The sequence below is a fragment of the Zophobas morio genome, unplaced genomic scaffold (genome assembly GCF_036711695.1).
Source record: "Zophobas morio isolate AGI-343-1 ecotype UQ-CSIRO unplaced genomic scaffold, CSIRO_AGI_Zmor_V1 ptg000019l, whole genome shotgun sequence".
Classification (NCBI taxonomy): domain Eukaryota; kingdom Metazoa; phylum Arthropoda; class Insecta; order Coleoptera; family Tenebrionidae; genus Zophobas; species Zophobas morio.
This window is the reverse complement of record NW_026972124.1, coordinates 529962-547592: the sequence shown is the minus strand read 5'-3', so window position 1 is coordinate 547592 and position 17631 is coordinate 529962. Positions and strand designations below refer to the sequence as shown.

Sequence of the window (17631 nt, the reverse complement as noted above, 5' to 3'; positions counted from 1 at the left end):
AATCAGAAATAGCAATATCATTTGAAAAGTGACCTCTTCTAATTTTTCGGATCGACATAATTTTGTATAGTACATGAAAATGTGCCCGTGAGGGCGAATATCGAAAATCATGTAAAAATGCATGTAAATTTTTACGCATCTATTGTTTGATTTGGGATTGACAGTAGATACTAGAACCTTGTTCAAAACCTAATTTGTGTAAATTAACAAGTCGCGATTTTATCAAAAGTTAAATGCAATTTGAAAGTAAGTTTATAATTACAGTACCGATTGCTTTGCGCAAGTTACGTGGAATGTATATCTGGTTGTGTGATTCATACATCCCTAAACCCCTGTTGTGGATGGATGGGGCGATGCAACAATATAACATAGGATTAACCAAACATTGTTAGCCGTACCGTTCAGGGGACACGTTTCGTATGTTCACGTACAGACTTATTGTTTTGTATGAAGTACTGTTTGTAATTTGTGGCTGCAGTGTTGACCTGATAAATTTCGTTGTGAGGGTAATTTTACTTGCCGGGAGTAAAATAGCAACGGGGATTTTAAATAGTTGTCTTGGGAATAAGTCTGGATCGGCGCAGGTGAGGACCACAGCAAATCTTATTACAAGAACAGAGTAGGCCGAACTAGGGAGAATCGATGTAAGTTAAACTTGGCTAAAGATGAGACCAGACAGCTTCAGCGCGGCTATCGTGCGTCCGTTATGTAACAACTCTATTAATCCCGTCCTTCATAAATGAGTTTTCAACATCAGTTCGTTTCTCATTTTATGCCCTTTTTTACTGCAGAGTTTGCACAAGAAAATCGAAATTGCCATGCCCAACGCTAATGATGGATTATCAATTTACGAGAGAAAACCCCAGCTTCGACCACAAAGTCGACAGCAATGTGTCCGCTGCTAATAGAAACTTTTCCAAAAATTATACGTTCTTACTGAATTTAATTTAAATCGAAACGTGAAGTCGGGCCTGTCGGGTGTCGAATATCTTTTTCGCTCTGACAAACCCGGTACGATGTCTTCCTTAATATTGCATGTGCGGTTTAAATCTTGAGCAGCATTCGATGTTTATTTTCAAATTAGACTTTAATAATTATTTTCGATTGATGCAAGTTTTGTTGGCGTCCGTTTTTAATTTGCATTTATTATTTCAGGTGGTGGTGGAATCTCGCTCCTCGGCTTTAGAATATGGCGATTTGACTGTAGAAGAAGGTTCCCCAGTAAATCCAGATCTACATTTCGATTCACAACTAATGCACCTGTACGTCATGACAGAGAAAAAGGTCAGTTTTTTTATGATTATGAGTTTTAAAAACATTGAACTGATGTACCTACAATACGTTGGTCGTTATTGATTTAATCACTTCAACGATTCAATAAATATTTGACCTCCGATGACAGTTTGGAAATCGCCCCAATAGATTTCATTGTTTCCACCCTCTTTTTAGACTCTTGTATGCACTTCATATAGCGACACCTTTTGTCAAAAAGCGTTTTGGCTATTTACTTCATTTACGCGTTGAATGTTCGCAGAATTTGTTTTATTTTCACCGTATATTTTGAAAATGTGTTACACATACAGCTGTAAATATATAACAAAATCGATCGTTCGAAATGCCTTGCAACACTTAACTCCAACAACAGTTAAATACGGTTGTTCTAAATCCCTATTCCGTAATTTTATTTAGAGGCAACCCGGCTAACTCCCTGCCTGGATTACTTTACTTACATTTCCCAAAGACTTTTATTAGAAGATATTAATCGCAATAGTGAAGTAGCAAAACAGAAAAGGGACGACTTTTTGATATTGATTTGATTTCCGCTCGACGACAGCTATCAATTTATCTTAATTGACAGTGTACGCCATCGGAAGACTCGACCATTTTTTCGTTCCCCGAACATAATGCAATAATAATGATAACGTAATAATTACTTTAATTTATATGGTCCACAAATAGCAACGCATATTATATTATGAAAAAAAAAAACATTACAAGTTCCTGCCATAACAATGGTAACAGTAGCAGTAGCAGTAGCAGCAGTAGTAGTAGCAATAATAATGGTAGTAGTGGTAGCAGTAGCAATAATACTATTACTAAAATACAACGGGTATATTGTCTCAGAACGATCGGCGAAAAAGCAGAAAATGTTTCTTTGTTGTTTTTAAAAGTGCCAATCAGAATTGAATTCGGCCGCACCACGACCACTCAATAAACTTGACTCATTCGAAAAGGAAAATATGATCAATGAAAAGTTTGCTCCTCTCTTTTGAAATAACGCATGCGTACTGTCTAAGGCGTTGGGTATATCGTCTTGTGCGTGCCTTGCCTTAGCATGAACACGAGGGTTCTGTGCGTGTTCTTAGACCTTTCTAACTTACGGAATAGGTGTTTTGCCGCAGCTGGGGAAAGTACGCGACGTGACGTCTATTTTTGCCAGCATTAAAATTTTATTTTTTCTTTAATCGCATCTACACAAGCACGACAATTCGCTAGTAAAAATTTCCCTCTTTCTTTAACAAGGAACAACAAAAAGTAATTTCCTTAAGATTCTTCCGATATAATGTAAACATGGACGAAATAAATGTCCCTTCCAGAAATGTTAAAATTCTTTTAATCCCCCTTTTGGGTTTAATAGTGATAAAATTTGCAAAACATTATCCTGCATAAATTATTAAGTTTGTAAGTAGCGCGATACCTACAACGAAACCCTTCGAGTTTCGGGTGATTTATAATTCCTTATTGATAACTTCCGAAAATGAGGGTGCTCCACATAACCGTTGCACAGTTGACGATTTGTCAATCTAAGTATTTATTTATTAACAAATATTAAATTATGCAAAATTATACTAACGATGGTTTTATTCATAATATTTATGTAAACATCTTTGCCATTCATGCAATCGTCTTCTCCGTACTAAAACGTGAATTAACTATGTGAAGAATATGTTCCTTCGCCTGTACTTCAGGGGCGAAGGATGTTCGATCTAAATAATTTTATACCAGTTTTTTGTAGTTAAAACTAATACAACACAACTCCCTCATAAAATATATGCGTTAAAATTAAAAAAAAAAACAAGGCGTTTGTTGCGACGCCAATACTATATATGCGACATTTTTGCAATGTACTAACTTGGACGTCCTACTACAAGTTAAAAACAATGGCGTTTACAGTTTCAATATCTATCTGCGACATGGGATATAAAAATTTTGCGTCATTATAGTAATGTTTCAACTTTTTATATAAAGTACGCCAGTAATTATAGTCGATTTTCAATTTATGTGCATGTCTTTTTTTAAATTGTGAGTATTCTTTCAAACTAGCGTGAAATTCCTGCAATTCATAACAAAAAAAAAAAAATGTGACGTGTATTTGTATATATGTAGGTACCGGGAGTTCAATTGAAGACGTCGTTAGTTTTTGAAGGAAATCATGAATAAAATCATGTTTACAACAGGCTGTACTCTCAGTAAGATGTAGAAGTCAAACTTTAGAATCCATTGTCAGCTAGATGACAAAGAACTGCGATTGAATTTTTTCAAAAGGATTCTTTCTACAGTGGAAATAGTAATTTTTTTAAAACAGTTTTTTGACAATCGCATAATTATTTAAAGTAATGATATTATTGTTTGACCCCGTCGCTGCTGTGGTTTGACACTGTTTGATTTGTTCTTGTGGCTTCATCTTAAAAACAGTATCTTTCAAACGGCTGCTATAAATGTGCATCACATGCAGCAGAGTCTAACAAAAGTGCGTAAAATCTTTTAGTTTAAAAAGTATTGAACAGCATTAATTTTATTATGCGAAAAAGTGTTGTTCGTTATTCTTTTTAGATTTTAGACTTATTGCAGACATACTTCATGACGTTTACAAAAAATCAACACCAACTTGATGGATTTTTTCAATTGAACACCCGTTGTGTATTCTTTAACGTTGGTATTTGTTTTAGGTGTCGAAAGTAAAAGTGCAAGAATGCAGCGTGTACAGAAGTTGCTTGGAATGCCTCGGTGCAAAAGATCCATACTGTGGGTGGTGCTCTCTAGAAAACAAGTAAGTTCGGTTTTTCGCTATTTCAACAAAAGAATGTAAAAAAGAAAACATGTAAACCTATTGTAATCAAGCAGAAAACATTTTAATTACAATTGCAATTTATCTTCGACGCTGGTGGGGATACAACAATAATCCATTCTCTTGCTAGTTGAAATATAAACCCACACAGACCTTGACATTCTATCGTAAGGCCACAGGTAAACGGCATTCTTCTTCACAACAAACCAATTTTATTTTAAATTAAATGTTGTAATTGTTATTTGCTACAAGTTACAACACAACGGACACGATTTTTGTCAAAGGCCTTAATTTGTGGTTGCAACTGGAGGTTGCAAAGAGGAAACTAAAACAAGGAAATTATGTTAAACCGTTTTATGTGTGTACGGGTGTTATTTAAAAATTTAACTTTACTTTGAGGATTGCGTTATTTATGGATACATCACAGTACGTTATGAATGTCCGATCCAAGAGTCATTTGGTAATTGTTATAAATTATGGCGCGAAATCGCATTAGAAAGATTTAATATATCTCGAAGCGAACCGAGATTTAATTTAGGGCGTGTAGAAAACTTTCCAAGGGTAATTGAAAATTTTAATATTAACAGTGAAATGAACTTTATCCTAACTTTTTGGTTTATGGTTTCCAGCTAAACAGTTTTAGATATTAGTAGTGGTATATGAAAAACTAAAGTTCTATAACCTGGAAAAAATTTATCACAGTACTGCCCGATCAGTGATTGTTTTTCGAACTGCTTGTAATTCTGTTATTCATAATACATCAGTGTTCATGGCGTTTGCAAGTTGATATATTATAAAGGGGGAATGAAATGTAGAGAAGTAAATCGTGGCAGGGACGATGTAAAAAGTTCATGAATTATTTTGTGACGGCCTGGCTTTAATAATTAGAGGATAGACAATCACTGTTCTAATTGTTCATCAAAACCAAGCATTTCACTTCCGTTCGTATCCAGGTGCACTAATGGTAAAATCAATATTCCGTCAACGATCCCCAATTTGTCAACCATTACATTACAACTGCCATAAATATTAAATTATACATTAAGCCCCAATAGCTATCTATGTGCTTATCTATAAGCCAACGTCTGACAAAATACTAAAGTCCTTTTATGCTTTTATAATTTCAATCCTATCCCGAGTGCTCATAAAAATTGATATTATATAGCATACATGTAAGGTTTTACAAGTACTAAATTGGTTTTCCCTTCGCCCGTTTCCTTTTCTTATTACAAAAAAAAAAAAAATGTAAAAGATACAGTCGTAAAAGGCCCTTTTACATACACAAGTAGATAGATGTATATATTTTTTACCGTTGATGTGTTTTAATGGCCATTCGACTAGTAAAATAGTCACCGTGACAGCTGAAACTGCATTAAAAATTAAAACGACTGCAACAAGTAATAACGTGCGATCTACAAAAATGGTTCTTCAGTTGGCTTTGGTTTTTTAGCTATCTGCCCCATTCCCCACGAATAGCAGCCCATAGTGCTGGTCCAGCACGGTCAAAGGACGTCTTTCGTTGATCTTACCTTACCTAATTCCGACACTTATTGACAGAAAAAACAGTGCCTTGCCACAAATCTTTCAGAATTTACATGATGTTTATTTCATTGCCTCTCAGTCTCTGATGTAGGTGAGTTTAAATTCGGCTCGAGTTTGACGCTTCAAATCCCTATTAATTGGCCATTGAAGAGTTGTAGGTCGGCGGGTAACACTGTTTTTCTGTTGATACAACATGTTCCTTGATTTCAACAATTGAAAAATGTCGTTGTGACATTTAAGGTATGGATAACACGTCTAATATTAAAAAAATGGTCGAAAGTTTTTTCTTTACTACATGATTTTGTGATGACGTCAGCAACATTTTTGCAAGGACACGTGTATCAACTTGGATTGGTGCAGTGTAATGCAAAAATAACACCACTGTTTTCTCAAAATTTTCTGGGAAAATGGAGTGAGCCGTTCCTGATTTAATCAATAAAATAAATTGACTCATTCATTAATTTTTTTGAGCCACCTGTTAAAGTGAATTTAAAAAATATGACTAATGATTAATCACTAGTAAAAACTCATAAGATTTTCAACATTTTGGGTGGAATTTATTCGGCAAAATTTTGGTTTTGTCAGGAACTTTTTATCAAGTTAAAAATTGTTAAAGTTTTATCATCATTGATCAATAAAATAAATTGACTCAGGCATTAATTTTTTTTTTTTGAGATCGCCTTTATAAGCAAATCTAAAAAATATTTTGAAACGACGTCGTCAATTTTTTAAGGCGAATGAGCAAATACATTTTGATGAAAAATTTACTATGCTTATGATAACATTAAAACATCTCCAAGATTTGAAAGAATTCGATTTTGCAGTTTCTGGTTAAATAAATAAAATAAATTCACACATTCATTAATTTTTTGAGTCACCCTGTATAAGTAAATCCAAATCACAAGAATAGACTTACCACATTTTGACATTTTAGATAGGATTTATTCGGCAAAATTTGGGGCTGACATCGCCATTTTTTTGGAGGGGATAAGCAAATATATTTTGAATAAAGTGTATTATGCTTATCATAACTTTAAAACATCTGAAAACCATTCGGTTTTGCAGACTCAAAATTAAATTGCGAAATGTTTCTTTTTTTTTCCCAAAAATCTGCGGGTAAAAACTCAACACGGAGTCATAAACTACATGTTTAGGACTATCTTACTTTATACTATTTAAAACCCATTTACTATGTACAATTTTGGAATGACATCATCACATTATTGGTGGGGATGATTAGATACATTTTGCTTAGCGTTTTACCGTCTACATGATATTCCTAATATAAATACAAAATTTGACTTTCGGAAATTATCTGTCTAATAAAAATCCGGGACGGCAGGCAGACAGAAACGGAGGACCTATTTCTTCGTACTGTAGGGGTCTTGAAAATGTAAAAGTAAAGAACCAGTCGACGGGAAGTAAAAAGGAAAACTCAGTAAATAAGACAAACCCAAAGCAGTGATTTGTTTGAAATCCTCCATAATAAATGGTTTCAGAAACATATAATCCTATGCAAACTAGCCCTCTATAAATTATCCTAGTAATTCCGTGATTGCCATCTACATTTCCGATACCAAAGATGCACCGGAATTAATCTTTCGTTAAAACTAATAAGATAACCAACATTTCGACACATCATCAACTAATTATTTTTTGGTCAGTTTTTAAACAAATTTGGTTCTCCATGGTGTGTTATGTCCATTTCCATTGCGTAATTCATAAAAATATTAGCTCCTTATTTGTGTATTGTGGGTGTTTAGATTTGAAACAATGAACCGTTGGAAAATCGCCCACTAAATAGACTAGCCAGCGTTGACCAATAAATTCGTGAAATTGGTACATGTTAATTCCTTTGCAAACCCAAATGTACGGATAATTCTCCTAGAAACATTTGTGAATGTGAGATACGAATTCACAACCAGTCCATTTCGCGTCTAAAATTCCTAAATTTAAATAATTAAACGCCTATTTTATTCGAAACAAACAAAAAATGTGTGTTTTAACGCAACAATTGCGGCGACTGAATTTAACCACACAGGCAACGAAAAGAGTCGATTTACCTGTAACAAGCGCCGAATCCTACAAAATCTGTAAATAGATATTTTACCAGATATTGCTTTTAAAAACTATATCAGTATCTATTAAAAACAAATAATGCGAAATGTCACTAAAGAGCGTGAGTACTATGGCGCGAAGACACACACTTGGAGGCCATTTAAGCAACTAGATTTTAAATCGACTTCCGTCCATGTTTGATGGAGATGAACAAATTCTAGTAAACATTTTACAATTTATACGTTATTTTTAAAATAAGTCTAAAATTTCACAATACTCTGTCCATTGGTTTTGACGATTACTGTTCTAATAAAATCGCCAACAGACGATATACAGACGGATGGGAGACCTACTTTTACTTCCTGCTTGCCCATCTGTCTGTCCGAATGTCTGTTTGTCTGTCCGTACGTCCGTCCTTCTACCTATCTGCCCTTTATTAGACAGATAATCTCCAAAACTACTAGACCGATTGTTGTCAAATTTTATGAATATCATATGGATGGTAAAACGCTAAACAAATATTGTCCAATCATCACCAGCAACAATGTGATTACGTTACCTCAGAATTGTATATAGTAAATGTTATTTAAATTTTATAAAATAACATAGTCTTACACATGTAGTTTCATAATCCGTCTTCATTTTTTACCCCAGGCAGCCAGATGTTTATAAGAAAAAGTGGCAATTCGTCCGATGGGCTCAATTACTATACTTCCTTAGCTTACGCTCGAGAAGTAAAAATCAAAATTTTATAACAACATTTTAGAATTTAACTTTGAGACTTCAAAACCGGATTCTCTGAAATCTTTCAAACGTTTTAAGGTTATCAGAAGCATATAAAGTCGTTAATCAAAATGTATCAGTTTATGTAGAACTTTTAAAATGACTTTTATTACTGAAATGTAGTCTAAAAATGCACTTTCAGCTAATAATTGCATCACCGATATTGTAAACGTCTTTAAACTATGTGATTCAGAAAACTAAAAACACATGTGACTTTAAATTCCAGCATTTTTAAGCTTACTGGTCGTACGTACCAATGAAAGTATATTCAATCTGCGATTAACTGCTTATTGGAGACCCTTGTGAGGGATCTGCTTGTTTATTTTAATGTAATTGAGGAGTAAGCTTTATTTTTAAAATTTAATCGAAAACTCCTAATTTAAATTATTATAAAAGAGAATCTTTTCAGGTAAAATAAATTCTTGATTGTGATAAATAAAATGTGTCGAGAGTAAATTGCATAAACGATGTTTTATTTTTAAGCGGATAAAAACCCAATGATAGCATGACTAATATAAGTATGAGTCACTTTTTTATGAAACTGATAGTACCGACACATTTTATTTATCTGAGCGACTGTTGGTTATTAATCTCATTTTAATTTTAAATCTCTTTGTTCTTTTATCAGTTGGAAGCGTTTGACGAATGGTAAAAATAAATGCGAATTAAAAAAAAAAGAGAGAAACCGTAGGACGTGTTTATCTTGTAACAATAAAAATATAATTAATATGTATTAAACACATACGTTAAACATATACGTAAGTTTGATGTTATCGAAAATGTGGGATCGTCACACAATTCGGACACCTTTTCTGACATTGGAGCATTAAAATGACGCGAAGGTATAAACGTACATACTATCCTTGTCGGAAGTAATTTAAATTTTCGGAAATTACGTTTCTAATGCAACGCATCAGCGCAAATGAGTTACCTCCATTCATAACAGATGGAACAATAAATAAAGCTACCCCATCAGGTTCTACACGCAGGCGCGAGTGCTCATAGATGACTATTACTAATTAGAAGTAGTAGCATATTTTTAGGGGGAAATAGTGAATTACCTACTATATACATACAGAACAATGTAATAAGCATGCCTAAAATTCTTTAATAAGTTTAGAATTCTAATGAACGTAATTAAGTTTAGATATTGCCTGAAAATTCTTTGAAAAGTGAGGGGATGGAATTTGTTTCCGCAATGAATTTAAGGAAATTTATTAGGTGGTAGAGTGCTCCTAACAAATATTTTATAACATGTACATACAATTTATTCCCCCGAATGTGTCGGCGCGGAAATTTTTCTCTTTAGGATATTTATCATTCAAGGATTCATAATTGTCCATCCGAAGTTTTAATATCAATTCTTCAATAATAATTCTATGCTTTCGGCAATTAAAACTTGTAATTACATATTTCGGGGCTTTTATTATCAATTTATTCGAGTATAAAATTTTCTTCTAGAATTAATTGTGTCTTTTTAAGAGCTTCTCTCTGCATTTAGAAAACTTGATAACATTAAATTTACAAGTTTTGGAAATAAAATTAAAAAAGAAGGTTTCATAATTGCCGCACGTATCGCATTGATTTAGTTTTTATTTCATTCAATTACCGTAATTCAAACTCTCAAATTTAATTTCATTTGTCTTCAGAAATTTTCAAATCGCGAAATATCTGCGTGATCACACTTCTTCAATTTTCTTAATTGTCATTTGTTTTGTCCAAAAAGTAATTTCAATTCCTTCCTGGGAGATTCAGGTGTTATTGTTGGTTATGTTGATAGTTTACAATTTACCCACGTTCTTTCACTTCTACCCCCTAGTTAATTATGTGGATTCCTTCATTCCACCGCCTTCTGACATGCAATATCTGGCAGCTTTTCCCTCGGCCCATGCAAATCTATAAGTTGCTCCTTGCCTTCAAATCTGCTTTTCACCTTCACTTAATTTCAGACATTAAAATTCATTCGCATTATATCCAAAAAATTAAAGCTGTCTACAAACCTGCCATTTCGCTAAAGCGTACACGGATTAAGTGTTTTTAAATGGACCCTAGACCGGACTTAAATACGGACCGAAACACAATTTACAATATCCTGCGTATTTTGATCCCAAAACTGCAAACTATGTAGTTAAACTTTCGTCCGAACAATAACTATCAGAATTTAATGTTTTTATTATAGTGCTGTTTTATTTTTGACAAAAAAAGAACATCAGACATCTTGTCTAAACTGACTCTTCGCCGCAGTTCGAAGCGATGAATAAAGGGAATGCAATCTTTATAAACAACTTTGTGCGTCGACAACCCTGCTCTCTACTAAATACGCTCGGCGGTCTAACGGTTCGGTTAAATTTCCAACTATTTTCGCGATTTCCTCATTGCTCATTATTACAGGACACGATCTTCGGCTAACGGTATCTTTTGGAATATTACCGAACCCTCAGTAACGTTCCCACAATTGCAACTTTTACGACACTGCCGCTTCCACATAACTCGTTTAATTAGCTCCTTTCCTCTAATCATTTCGACTTTTGTCATGCATTTCTTTTTATCGCCTGCTAACACGAGTCATACTACTTTAATTTAATATTTTCACTTCAAAATCTCAAGAGACAGGTTGCAGTCTCTGGTTCATAATTGGTTTTGTTTCTCCTCCCAAACAGCTCGGTTTCGGTTTCAAGTCGATATCTTAGATGGTTTATTAGTTTTGCAGCTCAATTGCAATTTCTCCACTTTTATTGAATCGCGTAAAAGGCACATGTATAACTCACTCGATCCTGCGTTGACTTACCTAGGACTTATGATAATAATAATCGGACGGTTAATTACTATTTTGTATTTTGCCCCTAAGTATTTGAAAACTCACACGAAAAACTTGGGCACATTTTTTTTTCCAAAACTCCAAGAGATAATACCATCAGAGAGAATAGGCTACTGGCATTTATCATAGCAGTCAATAATATGGATTCGTTTTAACGACTTCGAATATTCGATCGCAACTAATTGGTTGATAACCAAGTTTTAATAAACATAATTATGAAGTTTGAAAGTAAATTGAATTCTGTACGTTGTTTTTAGGTGCAGTCTTCGTTCGGACTGTCAAGATGCTGCCAAAGATCCTTTATATTGGATTAGTTATAAAAGCGGAAGGTGCACAACAATAACTTCGGTTATTCCAAATCAGCTCCAAAGAACGACCGCTCGAACGGTATAAAAGCGTTCACACTTAATTTGACATCAATATAATGGTCTTTCATTTTTCAGTTGGACCTCATAATTGACAATCTGCCGAGTTTAACCGGACATTTTTTATGTGCATTCACTGTTCTTGATAAACCATTAATAACTAACGCAACTAGAAAAGGATCTGGCGTTAATTGTACCACACCAAGAACGGATTTGCTGCCATCCATTCCACCAGGCCAGCGTAAGTCGATTCAAGCGTTGTCAGCCGATACTGACGAAACACGTTTTAGACCACTTTACTGCTAAATTGTCAGTTCGAATGACGTCCGGACCGGATTTTGTAGCAACGAATTTTACGTTTTTCGATTGCAACACCTACAGCTCGTGTACGCAATGCGTTTCGTCGTCTTTTCCATGCGATTGGTGCGTTGATGGTCATAGGTGTACGCACGATACGGCAGAAAATTGTCGAAACGACATTCTAGTTACGGGCGTTAGCGTAAGTTATTGAATACCTAGTTGTGATTTTGTTCTATGTTCTATAAATTAATTGTTAGAGAGCCGGTCCAAGTTATCGGTCAGGTCCTGCATTTTGTCCTACGATTAATGCAACTGTTGGAAATTCACCGGAAATACTAGTCGCATCAGGAATTAAGAAAGCAATCAAAGTTAAAGTGCATATTATAGGTCAATTTATAGTTCAAACGCGGTTTGTTTGCCAATTTAATATCGAAGGAAGAGTAACTAGCGTAAATGCACAACTGCTCGGTGACACGATCTACTGCGATCAAATGGAATTCTCGTACACGTCCAGAGCACCAAACATAACGGCCACTTTTGCCGTTATTTGGGGAGGTTCGAAACCCCTAGATAATCCAGACAACATTCACAGTGAGTAAATCCGAATACTATTCGAACGCTCATGCAATTTGCTAACATTTCAGTTGTAATTTACCGATGCCGCGATATGGCCGATAATTGTGGGATGTGTCTAGCACTAGCAAAAAAGTACGATTGTGGCTGGTGTCAAAGTTCTGATCGTTGCGAAGTCAAAGATCAATGCGAACGCGGCTCGGCGGTGTGGCTTAACAGAAGTCAAACATGTCCAAATCCTGAGGTTACATCTTTCAGTCCGGAATTGGGGCCTTGGGAAGGCGGGACCAACATCACCATACGAGGTATCAATTTAGGAAAAACCTTCCAGGATATTTACACCGGTGTCATGATTGCCGGCATCAACTGTCAACCGTACGAACACCTGTATATAAAAACAAAACAAATCGTTTGCAAGGTAAGAATAGATAAAAACATTTCGTCTACACAAAAATTCTCGATATATTGAAAAAAAAAAAAACTACAGGTCGACGGTCCTGGTACAAACGAAGCGCGGCACGGACCCGTCTTGGTTCGCGTTGAGGACTACAGAGGCGAATCAAAAACGCATTTTAATTTCGTCGATCCGGTAATTACCGGAATATCGCCAAAATATGGCCCTAAATCAGGCGGCACGATGCTACAAATTACCGGAAAATATATGAACGCCGGTAGTAACATACAGGCTTTCATCGGGGATTTACCTTGTCGAATACTTTCGTAAGTACGAATTTTACAATTGAGTTAAAGATGTACGTTCGGTTTTGTTTTTGTTTTTCCAGAACCGATCAAAATCAAGCTCTATGCATCACGAGTGCGTCGGATAAAATCGGAACCAAAAAACTGCGAATGAAATTTGACAAGGGAGACAGGTACTTCGAAAAAGAACTATTCGAATATGTAGAAGATCCTATAATCGAATCGGCCGAATCTGGTGTTGCTAGTCAGATTAAAGTTCCTAAAGGTATTCCGGCCGGAGGCATACGAATATCCGTAACAGGCAAGAATTTGGCATACATACAAAAGCCTCAAATGTATGTTTATTACGAACAAAAAATGTTCATAAGCGTAAGTGCGATCCGCATATGTTCTCTTTAAACTTCCTTCATGCATGCTTTATAGGAATGCAGCGTACAAAGTAACACCAGCATGACGTGTAGCAGCCCAGTAATCGAAGCCGATGATTCGAAATTAGACGCCGATAATCCTTTAAAGTTGGAATACGGTTTCCGTATGGACAACGTATCGGGAGTGCAAAATCTGACACTCAATAATAATTTTTCTCCCTTTCTTCTATTCCCGAATCCAGTTTTCATACCGTTCGATAAAGAAGTGAAGTACTACAAATCCGAGTATCTCAACATCAACGTAAGAGTACCACATACCTACTAAACATCAGTGTATAATTTTGTTTTTTTCCTATTTCTAGGGTCAAAACATAGATCGCGCTTGCCAAGAATCAGATGTTAAAGTGAGGATAGGAAATAGCTTTTGTAATGTCACTTCATTATCAAGACAACAGTTAACATGCCGGCCGCCAGAAACGCAACCCCCAGCCGTGAACAGTGAAGGACAGGTAAACGGAGAAGCATTACCCGAAGTTACAGTTATCGTGGGCGGATCCCTCAAGTTTAACATCGGACATTTGTCATATTCGCCTGCTCAAGGCCTAAACGGTCCTATTTCCAAACCCACGATGATCGCAGCAATAGGAATCGTGGTCGTCATCATTTTAATATTCAGCGGGTTTTTGATCGCCTATAGACGCAAATCGACCGAAAGTAACCGCGTACTTAAAAATATGCAAGAACAAATGGATATACTCGAACTGAGAGTCGCCGCCGAATGTAAAGAGGCATTCGCGGAGTTGCAAACTGAAATGACGGATCTAACCGGGGATCTAACCTCTGGTGGTATTCCGTTCTTGGATTATAGAACTTATGCTATGAAAATTTTATTCCCGAATGTCGACGATCACGCCGTCTTGCAATGGGAAAGACCGGAACTTATTAGAAAAGAGAAGGGGTTGAGGTGTTTCGGACAACTGATCATGAATAAAACGTTCCTGTTGCTGTTCATTAGAACTTTAGAAAGCAACAGATATTTTTCTATGAGGGATAAAGTTAATGTCGCTTCGTTAATCATGGTTACTCTTCAGAGTAAGATGGAGTATTGTACCGACATATTAAAAACGCTTCTAGCCGAACTTATTGAAAAGTGTATGGAAGGGAAAAGTCATCCGAAATTACTTCTAAGACGTACGGAAAGTGTTGCTGAGAAAATGCTTAGTGCTTGGTTTACATTCTTATTGTACAAATTTCTGCGCGAATGTGCCGGGGAACCACTTTTTATGTTGTTCAGAGCAGTAAAACAACAAGTTGACAAAGGGCCCGTTGACGCCATTACGTCAGAAGCTCGGTACTCTCTCAGCGAAGAAAAACTTATCAGACAATCAATAGATTTTAAGCCTATGGTAAGTTTTGATGATATGTATGATATACCTGAGTACATTTGTTGTTTTCATTTTAGACAGTATATGTTTCTATTTCGCAACAAGCTGTTTTTGTCGGTGGACTCGACCTAAACACAGAAAATGTCCCTGTGAAAGTGTTGGACTGTGATACGATAAGTCAAGTGAAAGAGAAATCTTTAGATACGATTTATAGGGCGACCCCATACTCGCAAAGGCCAAGAAAAGATGATTTAGATTTAGGTTTGTACTATTGACTCATTTCGTACCTTCTTATTTATTTTAATTTTCAGAATGGCGTACGGGAACGTCCGGTCGTTTAATTTTGTATGACGAAGATAGTACTAATAAGATAGAGGGTGATTGGAAACGTAGAAATACCCTCAACCATTATAGAGTCCCAGATGGAGGATGTCTAAATTTAGTGTCAAAGCAAAGTTCCATTTATAATTTAAGCATTTTCTCTGAAAAGAATGAAAAGTCGCATAAGTATGAGACTTTAAATCTTAGTAAGTTCAGTTCGGCTAGTCCGCCATTAAGTCGCGCAACGAGTCCGCTAAACCATGATCAAGATCAAGGGTTAAAAGTTTGGCACCTCGTTAAACATCACGACAACGATAATCAGAAAGAAGGGGAAAGGGGGAACAAAATGGTTTCAGAAATCTATCTGACGCGACTTTTAGCTACGAAAGGTACTCTACAAAAGTTCGTGGACGATTTGTTCGAAACCATATTCAGCACTGCCCATCGAGGATCTGCGTTACCACTTGCCATCAAATACATGTTTGACTTCTTAGATGATCAAGCATTACAACATGGCATCTCTGATCCTGAAGTCGTACACACTTGGAAAAGTAATTCCTTACCGCTTAGGTTTTGGGTCAATATTATAAAAAATCCTAATTTCGTGTTCGACATACACAAGTCAAATATTGTGGATTCGTGTTTATCTGTAGTTGCTCAAACATTCATGGACTCCTGCTCCACATCCGATCATAGGTTAGGTAAGTGTATTAAGTAGGTATTCGTAAACCGAAGAGTAGTTTTTTTTGTTGTTTTTTTTCCTCGAATATAACACGTTTGTGATGCAGGTAAAGATTCCCCAAGTTCCAAATTACTTTATGCCAAGGACATTCCATGTTACAAGGAGTGGGTAGAGAGGTACTATTCTGATATAAAGATGATGTCTGCGATTTCAGACCAAGATATGAACGCGATGTTAGCAGAAGAATCGAGGGTAAGTTGAGACGATTCGTGAACGAGGAGTATTTGGGTGATCGCTGGTTGTTTTTAGCTTCATACGACCGAATTCAACACGAATTGTGCGTTACATGAGCTTTATACGTACGCGATGAAATACAACGAGCAGTTGACTGTGACTCTCGAGGAAGACGAGTTTTCTCAGAAGCAGCGGCTACATTACAAATTAGAACAAGTTCATAATATAATGTCAGAGCAGGGGCAACCGTGATACTGGCCTGATCTGATGCGTCCGTCGGCGCCTCCCATCTCTCCTGTGGTCCCCCTGCAGCCATCAGCACCTCAGGAATTGGCTTGCTGATAAAGCATTTGCACGCCGTTTATACATATCCATCAAACTTTCTCTGTGTGTTGTTGGATTGCTGTCATGCAGTTAATAGTCGTTCAGTGTCGGGGTCGGTGCGCACTCAGTGACTTCAAGTGCCTCTGGTAGGATTGAGTGATGTACTGTCTCCATAAATAAGTGTATATTTTTATGATAACGTTATTCTGTTTATGCTTTGCTGTGCTGAAACTCAGCCGTAGTCCATATATCGATATTTGCGTGAATATCAAGTCTAATGCTTTTTTGATAACTGTATGATGAATGTACCTTATTATCTTTGTACAGTTTAATATTTTTATATTTAGTTGAATGCAATCAAGACGATTGTCTTCCGCATTGAAGGAAGCAGCAGGGTGTAGTGTTTATTTGCGACTTTTCAATCATCGATGTCTCAACCTATACATACTGTGCACGGGTTGTGTCAGTGTGATTTGTGTACGTGTAATAAGGCTGTGTACGTTTACGTTAAATCAGACAGCTGCGCCCACTTGCCCAAGCCTATGGGACAGTGACAGTGTTGCTGTGACAATTCGTTCACCTTCGTTCCTTCGTTCTCACATCATTTGTTATTGTAAAGTACATTCAAATGGAAATGTTTCAGGCTGTAAAATTATCATTTAGATCATCCGTCTATAATTAAGTTTGAGGATCCAAATCTCAGATGTTTATAATTTTTTCCAATCTCGTTTTATTCATTATCTCATACGAATTGTAACCGTCCTTTGAATATTATTGGAAAAAAAAAGTGAATCCTCAAATTACATTATGGACAACTGCGCATATCACGTCCAGTGGAGCAGTGCGATTTTTATTATTTTATCTATTTTATATTATTTTTACCTTTTTAAATTTTAACATAAGTTTTATAATTGCATTTTTTACCAAAACAATGCTTCTGGACAATTTGCGTAGAAGAATTTGTATATAATAAGTGTGTGTGCACGATGTATTCATAGTACTGTGTGTATACTCGATTGCATTTGCAATAATATGAATGGTTATGTAATACTATATGTCATTATAAAAGACTGAATGGAGTTATTTCAAATACTTAAATAGTAAAACATC

The 17631-nt window shown here is 35.9% G+C and overlaps 1 protein-coding gene across 1 annotated transcript in view; it reads left to right on the top strand.

Moving 5' to 3' along the window:
* The window catches only part of LOC135131133 (plexin-A2), a 67028-nt gene extending 49397 nt beyond the window's left edge, over window positions 1-17631 (top strand). Inside the window, exons 4-18 of the mRNA XM_064058702.1 lie at window positions 1156-1284; window positions 3951-4051; window positions 11528-11657; window positions 11714-11876; window positions 11926-12134; window positions 12193-12526; window positions 12580-12926; window positions 12996-13228; window positions 13291-13576; window positions 13631-13876; window positions 13938-14981; window positions 15038-15221; window positions 15272-15982; window positions 16070-16215; window positions 16273-17631. Of these exons, the coding sequence (XP_063914772.1) occupies window positions 1156-1284; window positions 3951-4051; window positions 11528-11657; window positions 11714-11876; window positions 11926-12134; window positions 12193-12526; window positions 12580-12926; window positions 12996-13228; window positions 13291-13576; window positions 13631-13876; window positions 13938-14981; window positions 15038-15221; window positions 15272-15982; window positions 16070-16215; window positions 16273-16449 (4440 nt within the window). The 3' untranslated portion in view covers window positions 16450-17631. The remainder of the gene's footprint in view (window positions 1-1155; window positions 1285-3950; window positions 4052-11527; window positions 11658-11713; window positions 11877-11925; window positions 12135-12192; window positions 12527-12579; window positions 12927-12995; window positions 13229-13290; window positions 13577-13630; window positions 13877-13937; window positions 14982-15037; window positions 15222-15271; window positions 15983-16069; window positions 16216-16272) is intronic.